The following is a 27,149-nucleotide window of genomic DNA, read 5'->3' as shown; positions in this document are numbered from 1 at the left end:
TGCCGTGTGCATGCTCTCCATGTGTCATGCTCCTGAATGGATGTCTGCTCAGCTCTCAGAAGCATGCACAGTTACTCTGAAGCCTTTGCTCAGGGACAGGTGCTTATCCTTCAGCAGGAACATTCTTGTATGCGCTGGCTAAGGTGATTAGATGGTGAATAGAAATATATGTTGGTAAGTTTGAATTTTATTTCTTCGGCCTATTAATATAGATACAGCCAAAAGAGGATGACCAGAAGCCACTAACATCATCAAATCCAGTGCTGGAACTTGAACTAGCAGAGGAAAAGCTTCCTATGACTCTTTCTAGGCAAGAGGTAAGGTTCTGTTTATTTTGTAGTCAGAAAGAAAAATTTACACTGGACTTCACATAAGTTTCCAAAATGAGATGATTTGACTTAAAAATCTTATGTGGTCAGACTTTTTTCCCCATGAACTTCTAAATCTCTGTTTCCTTTGATAGTATTCTTACTTCCAAAAACAATAACAATAGCAACAAAAACCAGGAGCTAAAGCTTTTGAACAGTGGCTGCTTTTCAAGAGGCCTGGAGTTGGATTCCCAGCACACATGTGCTGGTGGCTCCCAGCTGCCTGTAACTCCAGTTTCAGGGGATCCAGTGCCCTCTTCTGGCCTCTTTGGGCACCAGACCTACATGCAGGGAAAATGTACCTATAACACCCCCCCTCCCCGACATATTTGACATTATTGTGTGAATGCATGATGCCTGTTTGGGCACATGTGTCAGGACACATGTGGAGGTAGGATGACAGTGCTGTGTAATGCAGTTTTCACCTTCTACCTTTCCATGGGTTTCAGACATCAAACCCAGGTCACCAGGCTTGTGCAGCAAATGCCTTCCCATTGTTAAGCTTTCTCTACCACTCAGTAGCCTTTCTTTTGTAATGACTGTATTATAAAGTTTAAACAATAAACACATATAAACTTACACACTCTAAATAATTATAAAGTTATTGTCTAAATTGTTTTAAATAGTACTGGTTTGCTGTCTACATCTCTTATTTTCTGATCCATTTTTTTTCCAGATTAAAACACAGAGATCTGTATAGTTTCCCCTCTTTTTCTTGAGTGAGACATAGTTTTTAATGTCTGTATAGTTTCTCATCATATATTTGCACCTTTATTGTTTTTTTTTTGCTTTCTTGTTTTGTTTTTGTTCTTTTGAGACAGAGTTTTGTGTAGCCCAGGCTGAACTGAAATTTGCTATGTATTGTAGCATGCCTCTTATTCTTTTTTTTTTTTTGGTTTTTCGAGACAGGGTTTCTCCGAGTAGCCCTGGCTGTCCTGGAACTCACTCTGTAGACCAGGCTAGCCTCGAACTCTCAAACTCAGAAATCCGCCTGCCTCTGCCTCCCAAGTACTGGGATTAAAGGCGTGCGCCACCACCGCCCGGCATGCCTCTTATTCTTTATCTTCCTGCCTCCTCTTCCTAGGTCCTGAGTTTTTTCTGCCATGCTTTTAAACTGTTCTTTTTTCATTGTCTTTAGATTGCTTCAGTGTTTCCTTGTGAATGGTAGTATTAAACCCTTGTGAGACATTATTGCATGGCTAATTGTGTTTATGTCCCTTGGAAAAGTTCTAGAAGCATGGTTTGTAGGACACCTTGTATGTCTCTCTCTCTCTCTCTCTCTCTGTGTGTGTGTGTGTGTGTGTGTGTGTGTGTGTGTGTATATGTATATATAAAATTAAAAGTATATATACTTTTTTGTTTTTTAAACTATCCTTTATGTGTGTGAGTATTTTGCCTACATGTATATATGTGTGCTGATGTGTATGCCTGGTGCCTGTAGAGGTCAGAAAAAGACATTGAATTCCTTACAGATGGTTATGAGGCACCATGTGGGTTCTGGGAATCGAACCAGGGTCCTCTGGAAGAGCAACCAGTGCTTTTAACCACTGAGCCATCTCTGCAGCCCTGACTTTGTATGTTTTAAGGATCTGTTTAAAATACATGTTATCAAATAGCATTGTACACATTTACATGTTATACTAGTTTATAGTCTGATCTGTAGTGTCTACTCACAGCCTGGTCTACTTCAGCTATTAATTTATTTAACAAATTAACATGTTCATATGATATGAGCAATTTAAATATGAATATGTATGTGTATACATCTATATATGTATATATGTGTGTGTCTATCTATCTATCTATCTATCCATCCATCCATCTATCTATCTATCTATCTATCTATCTATCTCTTTCCCTATATTCCTTTAGTTAACAAATGAGAGTAATAGAAGAACTCTTGCCTATTTTGAGGACAGTTTATTGCCTTGCCTTTAGGCATTATAGATGGTAATTTCTTTTCTTTTCTTTTTTGTTTTTCGAGACAGGGTTTCTCTGTGTAGCCCTGTCTGTCCTGGAACTCACTCTGTAGCCCAGGCTGGCCTCGAACTCAGAAATCCGCCTGCCTTTGCCTCCCAAGTGCTGGGATTAAAGGCGTGCACCACCACTACCTGGCCTAGATGTTAATTTCCTATTTAAATAGATGCCATAAGTATTACTCAATTTATAGTTACTTGGTAGTAGTCTCTAGTTGGAAGAACTGTTTTAAAGTAATAAGCTCAGATGTTCAGATGTTTTCTGTTTTTTAAAATTTTAGTGATTGACTCAGTAGTCTTATATTCTTGCCATGCCTCATAAATCTATCTGTTGTTTTTAGCATGTTTAATTGTGGATAGGATTAAACGTAAAGACGATGAGATCAGAAGATTGGCTTTGTTTTGTTTTTGTTTTTACTTCTCAAAGATGAGTGCACAGGCAGGTGTTATATATGTCAGCTCTGTGAGTCATGCTTTGGGTGGATACCACATAGATGGACGCCTGCCCAGCAGTGTCGGCTGGCTCTTGCAGCTATGACCTGGTATTTATGGATTTATTTATCTATTTATCTATTGACTTATTTATTTAACTTGGATAAACCTTTATTTTGTTGTTGTTGTTGTTATTGTTCTTCTTTTTTTTTTGAGACAGGGTTTCTCTGTGTAGCTCTGGCTGTCCTGGAACTCTGTTAGGCCAGGGTGGTCTCGAACTCAGAAATCTACCTGCCTCTGCCTCCCAAGTGCTGAGATCAAAGGCGTGTGCCACCACTGTCCAGCAAACCTTTATTTTCTTGATTACATATTTTGTTTCTCATTTTTAAATGAAAGATGTACTCGAAGTGTAGAAAATACATAGTACAGACTAATTACAAAACAAAACCCGGTGTAGTCATTAACTGAAGTCGGGAACTGAAATAGTCCCCAGGCTTTAAAAGCCCTTCGTGTAGCCATTGTAATCCCAAGGCCTTTTCTTATCTGAGTCTGAGTTTGTGACAGTAGTGCTGCAGCGCCCACTCCTCCCCCTGGTCATGCAGTTTCCTGTGTGACCTACTGTGCAGATTGATTCCCCTGCCTGAACAGGTTTCCAGAGGACCTAAGCTGTTAGTTCTAGAATGTTAAAGTGTTGCCATAACATAGCATTATTGTTGTATGAAATCCTGGAAGAACAAACACGATTGTCCACTTTTTTTTTTTTTTTTTATTTCAAAATGGTGTTTGGTCACTAATGTGTGTGTTAACATAGGCTTAAAGAAAAGGCCTGAGTGGTCATGATTATGAAATGAGGGCAAACAGTGTGTCCCTTATGTTCTGACAGTGTGTGTATGTGTGTCTATGCTATGGTTTACATTAAAGGCTTGCTTTAGATTTGCATTTCAGATTCATGTGTCATTTGAATAGGAATTATTCAGAAAAAAATAGTTTATGAGATATTTGTGTAAAAATAGTATTGGTGTTTCCCTTTCATTTACAAATGTATCTGTTCACAAGTGTATCTACTATAACAGAGATAGATGGTTGTTAAAATTGACCTGAAGGATCTTGGTGCTGTCGTAGTGACTCAGTGGAGGATGGCCTTGCTACAAAGCCTCAGCCCGAGTTGAATCCCTGGGACCTAGACAGTAGGAGAGAACCAGCTCCTGTGTGTCTTTCTCCAACTTCTACACACACTTCATGGTTCACTGCCCACCAAAGTACAACCTTTTTAAAAGTTTGAAGAATTTTATATTTAATTTAGAAACACCTATGTAGGTAATTAAGTTAGATTTATTAAGCCTAGGTTTTAGTGTAAGATAAATATGCAGATTGTTTTGAGATGTTTCTTTAGGTTTTTTTCCTTTGAAGTTTCGCCAGTGTTTGTTTCTCTTCCTAGGTCATCAGGAGACTGAGAGAAAGAGGAGAACCAATTAGACTGTTTGGGGAAACGGATTATGATGCTTTCCAACGTTTAAGAAAAATAGAGATTCTTACACCAGAAGTTAATAAGGTAAGAAGTCAGACCAAACCTGAAACACGATAGTCCCACGTAAGCTGGGCAGTGTGGGTTTTGACTGACAGCACTGTTGTAGGTGAAACAGTATCACTTAGTGCTGCTGAAGTTAGTCTTGTGTGCTTTTGAGGGAAGTCTGTGTCTTAGCATAATTTGTCTATTTTGATAAATAACACGTGAGTGTATTAGCACTTGTCTAAGGATAAAGAATATTGTCGTTACTCAGTCCCGTGTCCCTTCTCTGTTCCCAGGCAGCTACCTTTCTGACTGAAGACACTGTGAATTAAGTTTTCCTTCCTGTTTTGGTGTTAGTATTTTATGTTTCACGTGGGTAGACACAGTTCCATCTGGTCAGCATGACATTTCTTCAGGTCCCATCCATGCTGTTGTGGGTGGTCTCCTTGTCATTTCTCAGTTAATTTGGTTGTATGAACATACTGCAGCGTGTTTCTCGGTTTGGGCCACTGCTATCATGAACACTCGTAAGCAGTATTTCAGGGAGTGGGTATCTAGTCCCCCCACTCTCCTAAGTAAATATGTTTTCTCAGGGAAATATTCAGTGTTACTGAATGAAAGGAGTAAGTACGTGCTTTATAAGTGCTGGGCATTTCTAAAGGTCAGCCTGTGGTATTGTTAGACTTTGAGATTTAAATCATTCTCTTTCTTGCATGTGTAAAAACTTCATGATTTTATTCCTGTCCCTGATGTGAAGATGAATGAACATCTTATCATACTCTCATTTGTTCAGTGTCTGTACTGTTTCATTGCTGTGACAAGGGACCTCACTAAAACTGCTAAGATTAATGGTTTATTTTGGTGACATTTTGAAGGGATACACTCCCTAGAGCAGGGAAGGCAGGGGGTCGTCGGTCACATGACACACACAGGAACAGAAGGGTCTGTGCTGATGTTCGGCTCTTTCTCCTCTTCGTTGCATCTGAGACCACAGGCCATGGGATGGGACCCCCCACACACACACACACACTTGATGCAGATGTGCAGCCTCAGTTAACCCAGTCCCGGGAATCAAAGCTAACCCCAGAGATCTGTCTCCGTAAGTCCCACAGGAGAGAGCAACCATCACAGGCTTACGAAAGCCCTGTGTTCATCTTTTAATTGGTTTGTTTGTTTTTTATTAGTGAGTTAGAAGTTCCTTATGTGTGCTGCAGATAAGCCCTTTGTGAGGACCTCAGGTAGGGTTTTTGACTCATTTGTTCCTTGCCTGTGCATTACTTATTTTCTTAATGGAGTGTTGCTGAGCAGAAGTTTTAAATTTTGATGAAGTCCCAATTGACAGATTCTTTCTTTATTTATTTTAATTTAATTTTCTTAATGGTTGTTTGGTTTTGTGTTCTGCTTGAGAATTCTTTGCATATGCCAAGGACTTGAAGAGATGTTTTGTGTTTTCTTCTAGAAGTTAACAGTTATAGATTTTACAGGGGAGGCTCTGGTTATGTGTTAGTGCTCAGCATCTGGTCTATTCCATGACCACTTGAAAGGTGTGTGATTTTGCTTTGGTTGCTTGGTTCTACAGTGTCAGGGTAGTATTCATTCAGCTCTTCTGTGGCTTCATTAGTTTGTTTTTTGTTGTTGTTGTTTGTTTGTTTTGTTTTTTATCAGTTTACTCTGTTAAGTACTGAAAGATGTATATGATTTTCTGTGGGTGTGTAACAGACCTTCTCAAAGCTCGGTGCCGTGAAGCAGTTTATTAATATCAGTCAAGTCTTCTTGCTTATTCGAGACTTTAATGGCACCAGACAAACTCAGTTCTATCATTTGATTGGTCTAAGCCAGGCAGTCCTTTGCCTAAGGTCTTAGGTGATTTCAATCCAAGGGAAATGGTTGCCTATGAGGAGTGTCCCCTTGGCTTGGTCCTACCTTTACTCACTGGCTTTCTGTCTCAGTTGGAGTGGTGGGAAGAGCTGGGGGCTGGCTAGGGGTCTTGCTCCATGTGCTCTGTTTGCTAGTTAGTGCTTCCTGTCTGCTTTCCTTGTTTTCAGACCACTTTCTGCATTGAATCTCAGCAGTGCCAGTCCAGCCCTGTGGTACCAAGTTCCTGGGATATTTGCGGTCTTCTTTGTCTATAATGATGTACTTGCAGTGTCTCTCTAAAATGCCTGAAAATACTGTCTTTATTCTTCTAGACACAATACAAAAATTACCTTTTTTTTTTTTAACCTAATCACAGTCCCCATCAGAAAGAATTAGTTGTTTCCTTCTCTGTGTCCCCATAATTAACCTCTGTGGATACATTTACTGTATTTCACTAATGGCAGAGTTTTGGGTGTATTTATCCTATCCTGGGGTCAGGGATGTTTTGTTTTTTTTATTTGTGGCCTAGACACGTATAAAGGTTCTGAGGAAAGAGCATAGGTCTAAAGGGTCTGGATTCTATTCCTGGATGTTAATCGTGAGCTGCATGACCAGTGGCAAGTCTTTTAATCTACTCCAGTCCTCGTTTGTAAACTAGAGATGGTGGGACCTTCTGCTCACTGGCGTGTCTTGAGAATGAAATGTGCTAACGGTTGGGAACCTGGTCCTGTGCATTACATAGAACACGTCATCAGTGTTTGCTAAATTAACAGTGTGTGAGTGGAGTATTTCTCGTGTGTTGATGAGAGGATGCTCGGATGCCGCTGGTCCTGCAGTGAGCGTTGAGGGTGCACACTGCCCTTCCTAGCTCAGAAAGGAACTTTGCTAGAGTTTGAGAACAGCCCCAGCACACAGTATATGTAAAATAAACCAACAGTGACTTCTTGTAACAACTCTACGTACCTAGTGGGTGGAGTGAATCCTATTTTACAGATGAGGCAGTCAAGGCCTAAAGGTAAGTTGCTCAAGAACTCCCACGCAGCATAGGTCTGAACCAAGTCTACCTTTGCTCTCAAGCCCTGCCGCATAACATCTCCCAGTCTGCTCCTTGGGTCTTCCACACGGAATCCCCAGCTCTTCCCAGCCCTGCTCCCTGGCTCCTCTGCTCAGCATCCCAGCCCTGCTCCCTGGCTCCTCTGCTCAGCATCCCAGCCCTGCTCCCTGGCTCCTCTGCTCAGCATCCCAGCCCTGCTCCCTGGCTCCTCTGCTCAGCATCCCCAGCCTGCTCCTGGTTCTTTGCCTCACAGCTGGTGCTAAGGGGGCCTGTTCCCTTCTTCTTAATTAAATATTCAAGCCGGGAGATCCACTGAATGTAGAACTTGCTACTTTGGTAGAAACAAAGTTCAGAGCCTGGCTTAAAGAGACACCAGGTCTTTTTCATTGACCTAAGGGAGTTCAGAGCAAGTGAAATGAGGTTAGACATGTATGTGACCTGGGACAGTGGATTGGGGACCTCTAATGAGACCTGGTCACATTCACTAAGCTTTGTTATTAGAACATTTTATGGTATTGTTGAGGATTTTTAGATTTGTAACATGTCTATTTTCTTTTTCTTAGCAGTAGACTGGACTGTGTGCATACATTTTTTTTTTTTTTGGTTTTTCAAGACAGGGTTTCTCTGTGTAGCCCTGGCTGTCCTGGAACTCACTCTGTAGACCAGGCTAGCCTGGAACTCAGAAATCTGCCTGCCTCTGCCTCCCAAGTGCTGGGATTAAAGGCGTGTGCCACCACCGCCCAGCTGTGCATACATTCTTTTAACCATGTTTATAGGGATTATCTTTCAAGTGATGCTAGTGTTGGTATAATGATTTGTTTTGTTCCCTAGTTTTGATAAGCCCTTAACATGATGTGTACTTTTTGATGTGGATTTAGGAGGAGAAGGTTGAGACGAGTTCATGTAGCCCAGGCTGGTCTCAAACTAAACCATCTGGTCCTCTTGCCTCTACCTCCAAGTGCTGTGACTACAGATGTGTTCTACCATGGTCAGTTTACAGGTCCTGAGGGAGCTTTGTGCACACAAGGCAAGCACCCTGCCGACTGAGCTGCATCTCAGCCAGGAGTGTACTTGATAAGAGTGAAGGACCGCAGATCACACAGTGAAGCTTCCTAACTGTTACACTTCCTGTTCTCACCTTAGGGCTTAAGGAATGACCTGAAAGCAGCTTTGGACAAGATTGACCAGCAGTACTTGAATGAAATTGTGGGTGGTCAGGAACCTGGAGAGGAGGACACTCAGAATGACCTGAAAGTTCACGAGGAAAACACCACCATTGAAGAATTAGAGGTAGTCTACCCCAGCATCCCTTCCTCCTCAGGAGCTCACTGAGTTGAGCAGTGCTCTGCACCGTGTACTCCTTCCTTGCCATGCAGGCGATGGCTTTCCTCCCTCGTTTCTCGTTCACTCACATTTCCTACCTCCAAAGTGATCGCTGTAGTATTTGCTGTGCATCCTTTTATTTGCTGGTGGTGTACTTATAAAACTTAAAGTTTTTATGTGCTGTAAAGTAATAGTGTATGTTGTGGTAATCTTTATTTTATTGCTTTCTCCCCATTTCATACTGTTATAAAGATCCACACTTGCTTTTCTTGCTTTGGATTGGCTGTATATTACAGCATTCTTGTATTTTAGATTTCTTACAACAGTGGGCACTTTGGTTGCTCTCCGCTCCTCCGTAGCCATAGACATGGACTGGAACAGAATTGTGGGTCTTATACATACAGATTTAGTTGTCTGAGTGCTACCAAACTGCTCTGTGGCAAGATTGTCCCAGGGCTGTCCCACTAGCAGCACAGGAGAGGCGTGTCCTTAGGTTTCTGCTGACACTTGCCACTATATAGCCTCCTGATTCTGGCACTGTGTTGTATGTGACTGATATGTGTAATGTTCATGAAAAACCAGTATTGTATCATGTGAGTATCTAGCATGTAACAAATAGAGTTTTGTTTGTTTGCTTTATGTTTAATACAACACAAGCTGTTACTTGTGTTTGCTTTAGTCTCTGGCTTCTGAGCATGTAGGGATCTCTAGAGTGAGGTTGTGGCTGAGGACGCCATTCACTGCTCTCCCCTCTCCTCGCTGCTGCCCTCCCCTCCTATGCTTGTTTGAGACTATGCTTTGTAACTGAATAATTGGAGTGAGCGGTCACTCATCAGTCAGACTTGTTCCCTCCCTCTGTCGCACTAACCCACCCTCCCCTCCCCCTAGTCCTCCTTTCTTTCTTCCTTATTTTTTAAACAATCTTTGCATGCAATATAATTTGCCCAAATAAAGTATACAATTGAGTGGCTCATGAAATATATCCACAGGGTGTTGTCACCACCAGCATAATCTGATTTCAGGCTATTTTATCATCTAGGAGAAGTGCCCAGCTTTGTTAACAGTCACTGATGTTTTATATTAAATTTGCAAAATTGAGTCCAGCGAGGTGGCTCAGCTGTGAAGGATACTGCACTGCTCTCACAGGCTTGGTTCCCAGCACCTGTGCTGAACAGTTCACACTGCAGCTCTGGGCTCTGAGTTCCTGCAATCTCACGCTCATGTCCAAACACAGATATGTAGCAAAAGGCAATGACAGTCTGTAAACTGTTGTAGAACTGTTACTGTGTGCATGTGTGGTGTGTGCCTGTGTGGTGTGCACGTGATTTGTGGACATCTGCCACTGCATGTGTGTGGAGTGCAGAGTGCAGCTGTGCGGGCTGATCCTCTCTCCACCTTTACCTGGGGTCTGGGATTGAGCCCAGGCTGTCCGGCCTGCCTATGCAGGCAGCACTAGATGGCTGACTCTCTTACCTGTCTATTCATAAGAGGTACCACATTCTCTGCATAGAAATATGCAGTTTTTTCCTGACTTGTCTAGAAATGTAAACAAATTAAAATAAAAATTGGTCAGTATGCATTATTAAAGCACTTTGTAACCTATTGCTGGTCACACAGACAGTCTCATACACCTTCTTTTTAAATTGCTCTGTTAGTGAACTGTCATGTTTTCTTTCTTCTCTTGAGGCACTGGGGGAGTCCTTAGGGAAAGGTGACGACCATAAGGACATGGACATCATCACTAAGTTCCTGAAGGTGAGTGCCGCAGGGAAGGACAGAGGGCTTGTGGATGTGTAAGGAGCTTCCCTGTGTTCGGGTATATCCTGGGGAGGGTGATTCTCAAGCATTTGTACTCGTCACGTGAGTGCCTGGTGCTAAGTGGCTGTGCCACTGGAACCCTCACTGTCTTTGCAGTGATAATGAATGGCAGTGTGTGTCTGCTTCCTCTGTGGGCTTTCCCTAAAGTCAGGGAAATGGTTGCAGCAGTAGAGGGACCACACGTTTGAAGGAGTTTCCTGTCTCCTCAAATACCCTAGAGAGCAGTGCCCGGGAGGCGGTGGGGAGGTGGGGAGGAAGGGAGCTTGGGAGGAACATCGGTGGTGCACAAAGTGACCAGATCTAACCTTTGAGCAAGGCTCATTTCTTGAGTACTGTGTATACTTGCTTATTTTTGCTTATTTTAAAAAATTTTTTATTTATTATATGTAAGTACACTGTAGCTGTCTTCAGACACCCATATGAGGGCATCAGATCTCATTATGGATGGATGGTTGTGAGCCACCATGTGGTTGCTGGGATTTGAACTCATGACCTTCGGAAGAACAGTTAGTGCCCTTAACCACTGAGCCATCTCACCAGCCCTTATTTTTGCTTATTTATTCACTAAATCTGTATTTGCTATCAGCATTTCTCTTTAGTTATCTAGGGAGAACATGGTTGAATCCTAAATTCATTTAAATATTTGTCTGCAGACTGGTAGACTTAATGCAAGGAGTGCTTTTATTTGTATTTACATTTTTTTATCTTAGTTTTTTATTTAGAATGTTTATGCTTTGAACACTTTAATTGTCAGGGTTCTAAGTATCCCCAGACTACACAGTGTAGAACTAGACTCTACAGTGGGCCGCAGCACAGAGCTGCCTTCACTGTCACCTGCCCCTGGAAAGAGTCTGTAGTTAAACCCAAGGGGCTCTGGGTTCGTTTGGCAAGGTGAGAACTCAATGTGGATCACAGTTTTAGTTTTATTTTTCCCCTCACCATTAGTTGGTGTTGGTGGGATTTTTAAATTGGTCTCTCTGTTCTGTGTAAGTCCAAATAGTATATAACATACTTCAAACACTGATAGAATATCAAAGTGCATACAGTATGGGGCATATATATGATAAACCTAGATTAGTTAAATTATGTGTGATAAGTACAAGTAAAAATACAGTGAGTTTATTTCAATCCAGTAATGAAGGAATTTGATAGCTCTTTTTTGAGGAAGTTGTCTGTCTTCATCATGTAGTAGTACATAAATTATGGGTGTCTTGATTTTGAAGCACATGATGAGACAAACAGAAGTTGTTAGTTAATTAAATCTTACTTGATGACAGTTTATTCAAGCAGGACGTGTGGTAAGGATGACTCTGTACCAACTGTCCCTGTGTTAGAGAGCTTCTCCACATACACCACTGGGTGGCATTGCAGCCTTAACTTTTTTTCCAACAGTTTCTTCTTGGTGTTTGGGCTAAAGAATTGAATGCCAGAGAGGACTACGTGAAACGCAGTGTGCAGGGCAAACTGAACAGTGCTACCCAGAAGCAGACCGAGTCCTACCTCAGACCGCTTTTCAGAAAGCTCCGGAAAAGGGTGAGGCTTCCGGAAGATTTTAAACTCATGTTTTTGTTTGTTTGTTTTTTAAAATCAGAATGTATAGAATAAGTAGTTTTCACTACATATGGTAGCTTCTAAAACTGGTTATGTTTTTTTTCTTTTTTTCAGAATCTTCCTGCTGATATTAAAGAATCAATAACAGATATTATTAAGTTCATGTTACAGAGAGAGTACGTGAAGGTAAATTATTACACTCTGTGTTACAATTGCTGTGACCTTTATGGAATGGGGAGAATTTTACATAGTACATTTAAGAATGAGTGTAAAGCAGGTAGGAGTGAAAAGTCCTTTTGTTCTCTTGGCGTTGAATAACAAACTTGAGACCTCAACTGTGTTTCTTAGTCATTTAAAAAGGCGATTAAAAGGTTCTTCAGAGCATATACGATATGTGGGCGTGCTCGTCTTAATGGATGGGATTGAATTTCAGAGTGTACAAATCCTCCCATACAAGCAAGGTTCTTCAGACCACTGCAAAGCTTATTTAATTGACTGTTGTCCTGGCTGATTCCGAGGACTTGACCTTTGCATTGTGGTTGTTTCTGTGTTTGGATATTGCTTATGGAAGGCTGTTAGGACTCATCTCTCCCTTTACAGTACTGTAGACACAGCAGACTGCTTGCTGGGAGGGCAGTTGCTGTTCACTCCAATGTCTTAGCTCTTGAGTGGACTCTGGGAGAAGTGTTGGGGAAAGCACCCTAGGATCCAGAACTACTGGGGAGAGCTTAGAAGCCGGCCTTGGAGGGAAGGCTGTTGGAGACGGGAGAGAAGGCTTCTGGGTACTGAAGATACGACACTGAGTAGGGGACTTCCAATGGCTGAGGTGCCCACGAAGCCTGGAGTGAAGGTTCCTTTGAATCCCAGAGGCAGTGCTAGAGCACTAGAGAGGGGAAGAGGGAAGTGCTGGCGTTCTCTGGTGATCTGGGTGACAAGAGCATTAGATCAAGAAGGGGCTTTATTATTAAAGGGGCTTTATTATTATTATTGTTCCAGTAGCGATAGTTTTTCATTCTTAGTTTCTATTAGTTGCACAAGTCTCTCTCTTCCTCCCTCCTTCCCCTCCCCCTTTAATTTATTTTAGTTCTTGGAGTGTTTCATGCATGTTTTTGTCATTCTCCGCCTTCCCCTCCATGGTATTTAATAAGGATGCATGGCAGTGCATGGCGTGCTCTTCGTCCTGGCGGACAACAGTCTAATCACTGCCTGCTCTAGCTCATGCCTCACGTTATCTTTTGCTCACAATGTATATTAAAACCAGGGGAGAGCTTACTTTGTATAAATGACAGTGAGAACCAGTACGTTTGAATAGTGTGTAGAGAATTCTCTTTGGAGGTTTTAGAGATGTGGGAAATTGGAAGTTGTATTAGTTGAAGTCCTGTGTGGAAGTTACATATGAGAGACAAAACCCCACAGAATTCCCTTTAAAATTAAACCCTTAAGATGTGCTGCAGAGGAAGGTGACACTTATCCCTAGGGTAAACAGTGACCGCCCAGTTAACTGTGGTGCTTGTGTGACTTTACCCACGGTACAGACCATACAGTTAGATTTTTGAAATTGAAATCTCTGTGCAGCCTGCTTGTATTTGGGGGTCTTTAGAAATTACTTGCGTTTTGTGTTTTCCCCTTCTTTCTCTCAGCCAGCCAGACTTGACTGTAAACAAACCCTTTGTCTTTACTGGCTTCTGTCTTGAGTTTTCATAGCTTTTAATTTAAGGCTCTTGGCAGGTGGGAGTCTTGGGAGTCAAAGTAGAAAGTTGTCATGCTTCACATGTTTCACTGTGCGAACTGTAAGCCTGTGTCCAGGCTTGTGTATCCATCTGTTGTGGCCCCTATGTGCTTTTCCTAGCAGATAAACCACCTCCTCCCGCCCCCACTGCTTCCAGAGCCCCACAGTGCTATGTGGGGAGTGGATCTGATTGCAGGTTGGGTGGTGAAAGGCTAGCTAGCTCCTGTCTGCCTTCCATAGCCATGTGACAGAGACTGAATCTAAAATAGAGTATCTGTTAGCATGTGAGATGAACTGCCTGCTGTACCAGTCTGAAATGCATTGTTTTCCATGCACAAAGGCTAGAAAGGGTTGTTTGTCTTTCCCACATGCTTAGAATTGACTTATGTTTTCACAGGCATTCATGTTTCGGGCAAGGCTGTAAGTTACCCCAAACTTGAACTCTAATAAAATGTATGTCAGGAAGGGCTATGCAGTACTCATTTGAACCAATATATTTTTTGCCCTTTTGATTTCTTAACCTTTTTTATTTTCAGGCGAATGATGCTTACCTTCAGATGGCCATTGGAAATGCCCCCTGGCCTATCGGTGTCACTATGGTTGGTATCCATGCCAGAACTGGCAGGGAGAAGATTTTTTCCAAGCATGTTGCACATGTTTTAAATGATGAAACCCAACGGAAATACATTCAGGTAAGCAGCTTTAAGGGACAAGATTTGCTCTAACAATCTTTCTTTTTAAAATAAATGGGATGTCTGTGTGTGTGTGTGTGCGCGTGTGTGTGTGTGCGTGTGCACGTGCACACACAAGCTGCCATGGCATACACATAGATGTCAGAGGATAACCTTGTTCTGAGAATTCAACTCAGACCATCAGGCCTGTCCAGCAATTGCTGTTATTGAATCTTGAAGGTCTTCCTCTAACATTCTTTAATTCTCCAAACGTAGAAACTCTAAAATGTAAAAAGGCTTATGCTAGTTCCCTTCTCTGCAGGGAGTGGACACCTGAAACACTGTATAGTACTAAACCCTATACACTCTACCCCACAGCCCAGATATATATTCAACTATGGTGAAATTTGGTTTATTAGGCTGAGTAAGAAATTAACGACACTGGCTAGACATGGTGGCAAGCACCTGTATTCCAGTACTCTGTTGGTGGAGTTAGGAGAATCTTGTTCTGAACCAGCTCAGAGTAGAGGGGGATCATGTCTCAGATCATCATAATGCACAGACCGGGGTGGAGGGGGTGGGGAGGGACAGAAGCAGGGGCTTGTTAGTAACTGGTAATGAGAAAGAGGAGTTGTAATGATAGTCTGTAATGAAAGCCGTGTGAATACGGCCTCCCTGGAAATGTGGTCCCCTCACCTCATTGATGACATGAGACATGGTTTCTGCATAAGGACATGAAGTGAGGCTGGTGATGGAGGTGGTGATGGAGGTGGTGGAGGCTCCTGCTGAGCTTTTCGTGATCCTGTGAAAGCATCTTCAAGCCATGATTACAGGTAGCTGAAGTGTGGAGACAGAAACCCCAGAGAAGGGAAGTGACTTTGCAGTGAGTAGGGCATGGTGAGGAGGATAGAGGGAAGATCCCTCAGGATGAGCACTTGTCTTTAAGACAGCTTCACGGAGTAAAGGACACCATGACTTCCATATGTGACAGAAGGGAGGGAAACCATTAATTAGGTTTTTAATTTGCTTAGCACTAAAACAAAACCCTTGGAATTTGTTTTGTTATGAAACAGGGTCTTCCTGTATAGTCCAGGCTAGCCTCAAACTCGATGTCTCCACCTCCTGAGTGCTGGGATTATTGCTATGAATCATAATCTAGCTTTACAAATAACAAACTACAGATTGGATATGTAAGAGAAATACAAGGGCTTAGTTACAACAACCAGTTTAGAGTGTTTTATGATAATGTGGCTTGGAATGTGGATTTAGTGTATGCTAACCAAGAAGGTATGGAAAGTGAAGTCTTGCCTTCAATGTTTATAGTTATTTTTAAGTAGCATATGAAAATTTTTTTTGATTTGTGACTAAGTCTGAAGTATTTGTAGTTGTGTAGTTGTTTTCTTGAAGTTATACATGCCTCATACAAACTTGTTTGTATTAGGTTAAACTTTTCTGAAAACTAGATGTGAAAGAAAAAAACCAACAACTATGATCTAGCTTTGGCAAACTGTCACAAATCCCAAATTGTGTGAACAACTTGCCAGTGACAGTTCTTAAGCCTGAAGATGAGTTCTGGAGATTTACTTAAAATTTTTTTAAAATCGTCAAGTGTGTTCAGATGCTGTGCCAGAGAACAGTCGTCACCACTCACGAGTTACCTTTTTTGCATCTTAGTTCCAAGTGCTAACTGTTAATTTGTGTAGTGTACTTTGTGGCTTATTCACACACGTTAGCACTAAACACATGTCAGGAGTTCAAATACACATGGGTAATTTCAAAGACTTTCCGCTTTTTAATTTTTAGAGTTACCTTATTGAGTGAAGGGATGGCACGTGTGCTGTGATGGTGCTCATGTAAAGTACTGCTTCTCTTCTACCTTTATGCAGGTTCCAGGGATTGAACTCAGGTCATTAGGCTTGGCCGCAAGTGCCTTTGTCCACTCAACATCTCACTGACCCTATTTTCATTTCTTAGAACCACAGATGACTGTAGTAAAGGCTAATGCTTCGAGTTAGAAAAGAATAGTTTCTTTTCTTTGACAATTGAATATAATTTCCAAGGATTAAATTTGTTAATCATGCTCATTTACACTATGGCTAAATTATAGTGTTTAAAAGTTCATAAACTTAGATAAATTTAAAGACAACATTTCTTGTAGACAATGTGTGGTTTCTACTTCCTCCTAGACTAAATTTATACATGATTATATAATTTATATATATAATTATATATATAATTTATTTAAGAGGATTTCTAGTTTATTTTGGAGCTATATAATGGTCTGTCTTCCCTCCAGTCTCCTTAGTAACAATATTGTTTGATTCTTGTGTTATTTAAGATTCTTTCACTGAGTAAATTTTTAGGTTCTTATCATGGCATCTAAATAAAGCTATCATATAAATAAAGTTTATGTATTACAGGCAGGGGGAGCTGGAGAGGTGGCTCAGTGGTTAAAAGCACTGGCTGCTCTTCCAGAGGTCCTGAGTTCAATTCCCAGAAACCACATGGTGGCTCACAACCATCTGTAACAGGATCTGATGCTCTCATTTGGCATGCAGGTGTACATGCATATAGAACATTCATACATTTAAAAAAATAATAAAATAAAACACTATAGTTTGCCATTTTAAAAATATGTTCTTATAAAAAAAAGGTGTGTGCATGAATGCCTGTGTGGTGGGTGTTTATAATGTGGAAGGTACATGTGCCTGGGTGTGCACTTGCCGTTTGGAGGCCAGAAGCTAGACTCAGATTTGTTTCTCAGGATGGCTTCTTTTACAGAAGGAAATATTTCTATGTTGTGTGTATGGATGTTTTGCCCGCATATGTGTATGTGTACCATATGTGTGCCTTGTGGCTATGGAGGCCAGAAGAGAGTGTTTGAGCCCCTGGAAGTGAAGTTAGAATTGTGATTCACCGTGAGTCCTAGGAACCTAACTGTGTCCTCTGTAAGAGCAGTGATTGCTCTTAACCATTGAGCTATCTCTCTAGTCTGTCCCTCCAGCCTCCACCTATGTTTGTTTATTGAGATGAGGTCTCCAACATGGTACTTGATTAGGCTGGATTCCTCCTGTGCTGACCTCCCTAGTTCTGGGATTACAAATGCACACCACTGTGCTTGACTTTTTGCTGAGTTCTAGGGGCTGAACTCTGGTTCTCATGCTTGGGCAGCAAGCATTTCAGAATAAGCTGTAACGTTTTCTTGTTTGACTGTCCTTTTCAGCCAGGTTTGAGGGCTGGAGTTGTATCATTAGAGGCTGAGGAGGATTGGGAGTTTTGAGATGAGTCACAACACCATCTCAAGATTAAGGCTAGCCTGGGCTAAATAGTTAAAATCAGAAAAATTTCCCATAAGATAGTTAAGGAAAGTTGATAAGTGGTCTGAAACAGACCAGCTACTGCTGCTGTGGAGAGGACATGGTGTTTTTGGATTGAGCCTGTTGAATGAGGGAAGCCTTGGAATACTAAATAATGAATCTAAGTCTCTCCTTGAGTCAGTGACATACATGTTAGAGACTTTCTAGTGTTTTTCTAGGTGACTTAATGATGTGTTAGTCAAACGTTTTGTCACTGTGTCTGATACCTGAATAACAAAATCTGAAGGGTTGATTATTCGGCTTACAGTTTCAAAGGCTTTTAGATCAGTGATTCTCAACCCTCCTGATGCTGTGTGACCCTTAATGCAGTTTCTCAGCCTGTGGTGAACCCCAACTATAAAACTATTTATGTGGCTTCTTCATAACTGTAATTTTGCTACTGTCATAAGTCATAATGTAAATATATTTGGAGATAGAGGTTTGCTAGAGGGATCACACAACCCACACATTGAGAACCACTGTTTTAGAAAGCGCATACTGTGATGCATTGTTAACACATTAAAGACAACCTGAGAGGCACCAGTGTGTGTATCACATTGAGCAATGAGAACACAGCACTCTCTTTTGGGTTAATTTGACTAAGAACAAGCGCAAATTTGAATTCTCTGTCTTGCTGCTGTCTGTAGGTTTTATTGTTACTGACCTGTTTTGTGTGTACGATCTGTCTGTCTCTGTTCCTGTGTGCTGTGCTTCTCTGTAATACAGGGTGTGGACAGCACAGAAAACATGGCCAGGAAGGGCTGAGGGATTCTTTAACGGCATTTGCAGGGAAGCAGCCGCTTTACTGACCCCAGCTGACTGTTGAGTAGCATTCAGCACCACATACTAACTGCATCCTCATGCTGTTTGAAACACTGACTGTGGAGATTTGTCTTACGGGTTGTCTCCCACCTGTTAAAGTGAGCGATTACCACAGCGTAAACATACACACAGCCCTTCATGGTTGGGGCGTGGAGTGTATAACTTAAGGTGAAAGCTATGCATGTGCCTTCGACTGTAAAAGCTGACTGCATGGGAAATCCAAGGCGCAGTAAGTTTGGCTGTGTGTTCCCGAAAAGGCAGGTTAAACTTACACGGGCTGAGTATGCAGAATGATGGCGGGTTGAATACAAAGCCTGGACTGATCTCAAGGCATAGTGCTAATTTTCTGTGAAGTCTGCCAAAAGTTTAGTCTCTGAGGTCGAGATATTTTCAGAAAAATGTATCACTGTACTATTGCAGAGGTCATGGTAATTGTAAGTAAATACATTTATCAGATTTTTTGATAAGAAACTAGAACAAATAAGGGAGTGTATTCACATGAAAAAGAAGTAGACATTCCAGAAGTTCTTGACATATTGGCACAAAGGACAGTTTCTGATAGTAAGAACGACAATAAAACCTTGGATCCTGTAGTCCACTCAGTCAAGTGAGATAGTGAACTAGTACAGGATAGTACAGGAACTAGTACAGGTCACAGGATAGAGTGCGGTAAAGCTGGTGGCAGATGTGGCCACCAGGAAAGTGTGTCAGGTCACAAACATACAGGATGGCCTAGTGCTGGGTAAGAACATAGTTTACTGTTGTCCCCAGATTACAGAACAGCACCTGTTAATGGTGCTCAATAAATACTTCCCGATTGGATGGCAGCCCTGTGGTTCATAGTCTTGTTCTTGTCTAGTGGTTAGGGACGGAGACTGTTGATGGGAATCTTTATGAGAGATTCCTAGATAATGCTAGGGCCTCGTGGTAGAAGAGGGTGCTTTGTCCTCTGCAGTAAAGGTCCAACTAAGTTACTTAAAGTTTGAATTTTAGTATTAGGAAAATATTTTTTAAAACTTCTTATTTGAGAGTCACAAGAAGTTGGAAAAAAACAGTATGAAACAGATTTTTAAAAATTATTTATTTAATGTATATTAGTACACTGTTGCTATTTTCAGATGCACCAGAAGAGGGCATCGGATCCCACTGCAGATGATTTTAAGCCATCATGTGGTTGCTGGGAATTGAACTTAGGACCTCTGGAAGAGCAGTCAGTGCTCTTAACCACAGAACCATCATCTTTCTAGCCCCAAAACAGATTTTTATAGTAGGCAGAATTGCCCCACAGTTAGAGGAGGGTGGCAGTGTTTGCAAGCACTGAGTTAACTGTTGCACGTACACCTGTCTGATTTTTCTCTGCCATTTCTCCTGGAGGCCATTGTTCAACATTGTGCTGGAACTCTGCCTGTGGCAGGCCTTCATACAACAAGGGAGCTGAGTGTTCGACCTCGGCCTCCTGCCCGGTCTCTGGTTCTGCGTTTTCTTGCATGTAAAACAGCAGTGCGTTTTCCTTCTCGTTCTGCTGTAAGAGAGTGGACCATGAGCGTGCAGTGTGGGTGGCCTTGGTGCTCAGTCTCCGTGGTGGCAGTCACTTTGGTTAGTCTTACTGCCTTGTGGAAGTGTACTCCCAGTGTTCCTTGGTACTTATTTTCTTTTAAGGAGAATCCAAAATCTTTTTTAAAACACACTCTCTTGTTTTTTAAATGTTGCTACAGTTTTTTTCTTTTTCAATTAGCATTGTGTGAAATTAAGCAAAGTCACTGTGTCGTTTATCCTGAAATCCATGCTGCAGCTCAGGCAGAAGAATGCCAAGCATTGTATTAGTTTGCAAAAGTCTCGATTTCTGTTGCATATAACAGCCCTCTGTTACTTTTGGCCTCTTGGTGAGGTTGATTTGAAATTTCCTGTGTGAGGATCATTTTCAACATGTTGCTCGAAGTTCAAATTGGGGGTTGGCAAACCTTTTTTATTTTATTTTTTTTAAGATAGTAAGCATTAGGCTAGGGAGATGGCTCAGGAGTTAAGAGCACTGGCTGCTCTTTGAGAGGTCCTGAGTTCAATTCCCAGCAACCACATCGTGGCTCACAACCATCTGTAGTGGGATCTGATGCCCTCTGGTATGTCTGAAGACAGCTACAGTGTACTCATATACATAAACAAATCTCAAAAAAACAAACAAACGATAGTAAGCATCTGTGAGCTCAGCAGCAGCCGTGTTCCAGAGACACTGCTAAGAAACAAGTGGTGTTGTGGATTAGTTTTTGACCTCTGGCGAAGGTACATATAACTCAGACCAACTCTACATGAAGATAGTTGCTAAGGAAATCTTGTGAAAGTTATGTAATAATTATTTCTTTTAAAATACACGTCAAGAAATGCTTTAGTGTTAGAAGTGTATGGCCTTAGTCGTATACAGCGCAGGGATTCTGGGTAATACGTGCCACATTAAAAACTAAGATCTGGATGGAGTGTATTCCTTCACGTTGCCTTGTTTCTGTGTTCTCTCCTGTCAGTCAGTGCTACTTTTCTTTTGTAACACTTACTCATTTATATTTTATGTCTGTGAGTTCCAGCCATGAGCTGTCATGTGGGTGCTGGGAACCGAACCTGGGACCTCTGCAAGCATAGCCAGCGCTCTTACATCTCCAGCTGTAGTCGGTGCTACTCTTGACTAAGCCTTTTCTAATTTGCCTGTTACTGAACAGTGCATAGATGAAAACTTAGACTGTGTGACATGACTCCTTTTTAATTTGAAATACTGGTATAACATACTTTATGAAATGTGCTGGAAACAGTTCAAGAGACTGTTTGCTGAAACATGATTTCATCCTTTGGCTCTTATGCAAACTTCTGTAGGTTTCAACTGTGGAAGTTGAAGTGTTCTGCTCCTTGCAAAATTAAATGCACCACGAGGAGTTTCCTCACCAGGCAGATCAAACAAAAGCTATATAGCTTATTAGCTTACCTAAGTCTACTTGCTAGGTTTAAATTGCTGGTAGAAACTTCAAGGATGGCTCATTTCTGCCAAATACAGAGGAAACACTTTAGTCTAGCTTTTGGGAAAGCTTTTACACAAATTATGAAATTTGAAGACCGTTAGAAACAGAGTAGTTAGAGTAACACCGTGTAGTTTTGCATAGAACATGTGTAACCTTTGAATATGGCTTTCACTTAGAACCATGAATTAGGGGATAGGAAGAAAATATGTAGGGTATACATATATGTGGGGCTGATGGGCATGACATAGGCCTGTAAAATCCTCCCAGCTTCCTAGTCAGAAGTCAGTAGATGATCTGCAAGAAGAACCACCGAGGGCTCTTGCGGGGCATTTGCAAGTATGGCCAGAAACAGCGTAGTCTCTTCAGGGGTGTGAAAATGGTTAAACTCAGCAGCAGGGGCAGCTGAGTATGGAGGAGGAGTTCTTTATCCTAAAGCAAATACCTGGGCCTGCGATTGGAGGAGGAAGGAGAAAGGCCGGTGAGTGCGCTCTAACCTTATGTCCCAGGATTATCCTACTCATAAACTTCCTGCCTTCAAACCTCCATGGCTCTATATTACAAGATCTGGAGCCTGCTCTCTTCTAGTTGCCCTTGGGACAGTCACCGTCCTCTCCTGTGTGAATTCTTGCAGTGTCTCCTCTGAGTTGTCCTTGCTGCCTTTGATTCTCGTCTACACCGCCAACTGTTGCTGTTAAATTCTACTCTCTGTTACTCAGTTTTCCTCTGCCACATGAGTCCCTCCCTGGCCTCACTGATGGCACAGCATTATCCCCTTGGACTGATTTACCTTGTCTTGTCTTTCTGGCCTTATTACCGAGGGTAGGTTTTTCTTTTTGTTGGATTTCCCTCTGGCTTGGTTTTTTCCTTTTATTTGCAGCTTAGCACAGTGCTTGGCATATAGTAGATATTATGTGTATTTTTATAAAAGTACAAAACTAGATAGTTTACATCTATAGTCATCAGCACCCAGAAGGCCGAGGCAGGAGGATTATAAACTCTGGTCATTGAATGAGAGCCTGGGTTTTAAGAAGTCAGTTACAGGGCTACACAGAGAAACCCTGTCTCAAAAAACCAAAAAAAAAAAAAAAAAGAAGTCAGTTACAATATGTTATGGTGAGTATGCTGTTCTGCTTAACCACCCACAGCAGTGGGAAGTGGAAAGCCAGGGGGTTCTAGCTGAAAAGACTTGTTTCCATTTGGAAAAAAAAAGAATGTCCTGAGACAAGTTAAAACCCCATGCTAACCTATCAGTCCTATTACAAGGATTTATAGTAGTGTTCGAAGGTAAGGGCTGTTACTGTGGCTGTTCAGCTTTGTTCTAAGTCTTAGGTTCAATGTGGAAAGGTACCTCATAATGTCTTCTCTTAGGAGTGGTTGCCTAGGGTTCTAGTTAAGGAATGGTACGTGAAGCTGACTCCTTGTTCAGAACAGTCCATGACATGCTTGGCTGCTGGCTGAAGTATCTCATCTTTCCTAGCTGTACCTTTTTTCCATCTATTTCTTCAGGACTCTTAGAGATGTCAAACCAATGATGTCTTATATGTTGCCATAGCTACAGTTCAGATTTTATACACAAGTGATTAGGACTTGACAGCAGGGGAAGTTGAGTATGGAGGAGGAGTTCTTTATCCTAAATCAAATAACTGGTTAGTGGGAGAACTATGAGAAGCAAAGTAAGTTCATGCTTTCCCTTCCCACTGCTAACTGAAAGATAACCTCTCCACGTCCTAAGCTTTAGAGAGCTCAGTGTGGACAACTGGAAAGGATCCTTAAACTGTCTCAACACCATGTTTCAGTGACATTGAATCTTTTAGACCATAGCTCTTTTTACAGTAATTGAAATTTATGTTATCAGTTTTACTAGGAAGTGAACTGATTTTGTTTTTCAGTTTCATTGGGTCTGAGAATTACTTGATCTGAGCACAGCAGCAAATATGTAATCCCACTTCCTGAATGTGTGGTGAGCTCTGGACCAGCCTGGGCTACTTGTGAGACCCTGTCTAAAATTATACACACACAGAAAAAGCAAAAATAAAAAAGTTGTTTGAATATTTATAGTTAGAGTTTAAGAGTTCTAAATAATGGATTTTTAGGTATCTGAGTTATTTTTAATGCTATCTCCCTAGATTTCCACGTGAGTTCTTCAGTTACTGGTTTGGGTAACTGCAGCCCTATAGTTTTCCCCACCGGGTCATGAGTCTCTTGTTTAAAGATGCCTCACCGTGTCATTTTGAGGGAAGAAAATGAGTTGAATACCACCTAAAGTGCCAGGCAATATGCTACATGTTCTTTTATAGCCCATATTATTATTCTAGGCCTAAATTTCATTATTTTTCTTACTGTGATGAGAATTAGGTGGTTTTAATTTTTGTGAACTTAAGATTGAAAACACCTTAAAATAATTTATGCTAAAAATTGGTATGGTTTAGGATTATTGAAATTAAGCACTGCTGTTCTCCATTGTTGTTTTAATAACTAACTAGCCAATAATATTACAAAGACCTCAGTAAGGCATTTAACAGACATTCCTTGTAGTCAGGGAAATTTGGAAATTGATTAAACAGTTAGTAGGATTCTTTTCTGATTGCAAATTTCTATTTTCAAGAGAAATCTATAGTGGCTTATTGCACATGTCTACTGTTGTCTTTGGCCTGTTTGTAAGGATAGAAATAATTTGCATAAGGACTTGAAAGCCTTTTTTCAAAGCCTAGTGATGGGTGAGAAAGCTAAGAATAATAAAGTCTAGTGGCCAGCTAAGAATTTTATAAGGTCAGACCAAGAGAGGCATTGTCACCTTGAATGGTTTTCCTGGGCACTTAAGGCTCTGTTCTCTCTGGCAGCCTGTTTGAGGAGGCTGATTATCATAGGTCCCTAGAGATAGTACATTGTGCTGCTCTAAATACTCTGTGAGTGTGTGCATGTTCATGTATTCAAACATGGTTGGAGACTCTATTATTTCTGTGATTCTTTGCTCCTTGTAGTTTCTTTTGTTTTAAAAAGTTTCAAACAAAAATATGTAGTATGTACAGAAGTAAAATTTCCCTGGCTGGAATGGTCGAGATCACTTTCTTATGTGTCCCAGGAGTTTCTTTTTAGCTTCTTTAATTTTGGAGATATGGAACAGTTTTCTGAGAGAACTACATCTTTGAATGTGTTTCTTTCCACCCAGACTCAGCATGGCTGATGTCATAGCCCTATAGGATACACATTTTTTAAATTGATTAGCGATGTTGTGATGAACAGTACCAATGAATGAACTCTGGTTTAGGTATCCTTCTGAGTAGAATTGCTGGCAGTGCTTCATTTTAGAGGGGACATTGACAAACTGAGTACTACAGAGAAAGGCAGTTAGAAACAGTTCAGCCATGTCATAATGAACTTTTATTTTATGTTCATAGGGACTGAAGAGGTTAATGACAATTTGCCAGAAGCACTTTCCTACAGACCCATCAAAATGTGTGGAGTATAATGCACTGTAAGATCTGTGTACGGTGTATGTGGAACAGGAAGCCTCCGCCCGCAGCACGTGGACTTCTGGCCTTACCACAGCTACGAGGGAAGAGTTCCACAGTGAGGTTCCACTTGGTGCAGTTCTTGTTGACTTCAAGAGCTAGGTTGGCTTTCATATGGTACCAGATTGTAAACTAATTTTTGTGTCTTGATTTCATCTTAATCAGTTGAAAAATTTTTTAAATTTTTTAATCAAAAATCTTTAAGTTCTAAAGATGTTATCCATAGTTTAAATGTATAGACAACAACCACCTCAGGAAAGGGGGTGGGAGATGACCATTCGCCAGATCCAAATGTGTCATTGGATACTTAGAAACATTTGAGGGTGGCTTTGAACTTTCTGTAAATTATTGTGATTTGCACATTTTTCTATGTGGTATTTATATAAAATATTTTTTATATTTCAACAAAAGTGTAGAACCATTTATAATTTTTGCATGTTCTTGGACTTCTTTGCCATCCTGCAATAGAGTGTAATGTTATTGTTAAGTGTTATTTTTCTTGTGTTTCAGACTTGCTTTTCTTTCTAAGCAGGACATGTTTGTCACCTTTCTATATAGACAGAATTAATAGGAGATAGAAGGTTGAAAGGAATGATGGCTAACATACCAGTGTAAGTTCAGAACACTAGCGCATGGAGGACAGGGTGAGGAAGTGGGCCATGGAGCCAGCTGAGAAGGCAGCCTCGTGACTGGATGCCGGAGAGTTCCAGGCTTTACTGTGCCTCCCTCAGTCCTCACTTGCCTCGAAGGATGAGGAGTTGCTCTAGGTCTTACAGAGTGGAGCTTTGATCACCATGGCCACTCAATGCCACAGTGCCGAGAGGTCGGGACTAGTTCAGTGATGTGTACAGATGGGCTTTTACCTAGCAAGCTGGATGTGGTGTCAGAGAAGGAAGAATGGGTGGGCCAAACCAGGACTAACGGCTTCTCAGCACCATGCTCTAACTACAGCTTTGGGCAAGTGGGTCCATCTTGCTGAGCTTTGACTTCCTTATCTGACAGAGATGATAAAAATCTATACCTCACATCAGTATTGTTTAAGTAAGATGCTGAGCCCACTGCCTAGCTAATGACATGAGATCATTATTATTGCTTATTACAATGTAGACCAAGGGCTATTATGGGGCCCTGTGGCTACAATGGGATAGTTCGTACTCATGTAACAACAGCAATTGTATTAGCAGCAATAGTAGTAAACAATGGAATCATTGTTAGGTTTTTCCTGTCTTTACTTCCAGCCAAGTCCAAGTTTAGGAGTGCAGAGGATGGGGCCTGGAGGCTGCTGTAAGTGGTTCAGATTCACAGTTGCTTATGCTGGTCCCTCTTGAGAAAGAGTGAAAGTCACCTTTGACCACTTGGAGTCCAGGGTATGCATAGATAGGATAGTCTCTGCCAGTAACTTGCAGGGTGGTGGCTGTCTTGGGTTGAGTCAGTGTCCCTTGCACTACAGTAGAAGCCTTTTCTTAGGATTAAATCAGGTAGAACTTAGGGGGATTTGACAAAGAAGAAACTTTTATGAGATGTGCAGCAAATCCCTATTGTGACATGGGGTTTTATGATGAAGGTCTTCTTTATAAATCCTATTGGAAATGCCCAAGTCACTCATTCTTCATCCACTGTTGGGTCTCACAGCAATGGTAAGTCATTTTATGTTGTCTTCCTTTCTGTTGTTAATATTCCATGTAAAGAAGAAACTATATCATACGGCATCTGTACTTCTAAAATTGATCTATGTGGGCGGGGGTTTTGTTTTTTTGTTTTGTTTTGTTTTTTGAGCTTGTTTTGTTTGCAGGGGAAGTATGTATTCTACAGGACTGTGACTTTAGCCATTCTGAATTTGAGTGGAGAGAAGCATGTTCAAGTATTTGGTTCTCAGTAAAGTTTTTCATAACTGAAATTAAAAAGGCTATGTACAAGTTAAAGAAACCCTAGACACTCTTGGGACATGTAGGAAAATGACCTTTCCTTCAAGTCATGGAAATTTTACTTTTGCATATACTATATATTTTTGTTTCGAAATTGTTTTTAAAACAATAAAGACATACCTTTCCTTTTAAACAGTCATAACTGTAAGTGACTGTATCCCTTTCTCTTCTCCCCATCCTTCCATCCACAAGAACTGGGATTCTCTGTATTCATGTTTAGTAAACCACCCTTTCCTTAGAAATAAA

At 41.2% G+C, this 27,149-nt stretch overlaps 1 protein-coding gene across 1 annotated transcript in view; it reads left to right on the top strand.

The window, feature by feature from the left end:
• Positions 1–27,149, top strand: part of Prpf18 (pre-mRNA processing factor 18) — a 32,728-nt gene extending 5,579 nt beyond the window's left edge. The window contains exons 3-10 of the mRNA XM_028764869.1: positions 213–317; positions 4,215–4,328; positions 8,341–8,487; positions 10,207–10,275; positions 11,731–11,871; positions 12,004–12,075; positions 14,155–14,310; positions 24,865–27,149. Coding sequence (XP_028620702.1) covers positions 213–317; positions 4,215–4,328; positions 8,341–8,487; positions 10,207–10,275; positions 11,731–11,871; positions 12,004–12,075; positions 14,155–14,310; positions 24,865–24,945 — 885 coding nt within the window. The 3' untranslated portion in view covers positions 24,946–27,149. The remainder of the gene's footprint in view (positions 1–212; positions 318–4,214; positions 4,329–8,340; positions 8,488–10,206; positions 10,276–11,730; positions 11,872–12,003; positions 12,076–14,154; positions 14,311–24,864) is intronic.

This window comes from Grammomys surdaster, unplaced genomic scaffold (assembly GCF_004785775.1).
Source record: "Grammomys surdaster isolate TR1022 unplaced genomic scaffold, NIH_TR_1.0 146, whole genome shotgun sequence".
Lineage (NCBI taxonomy): Eukaryota > Metazoa > Chordata > Mammalia > Rodentia > Muridae > Grammomys > Grammomys surdaster.
The sequence above is the reverse complement of the archived record's forward strand: the minus strand, read 5'-3'. Positions and strand labels throughout refer to the sequence as shown.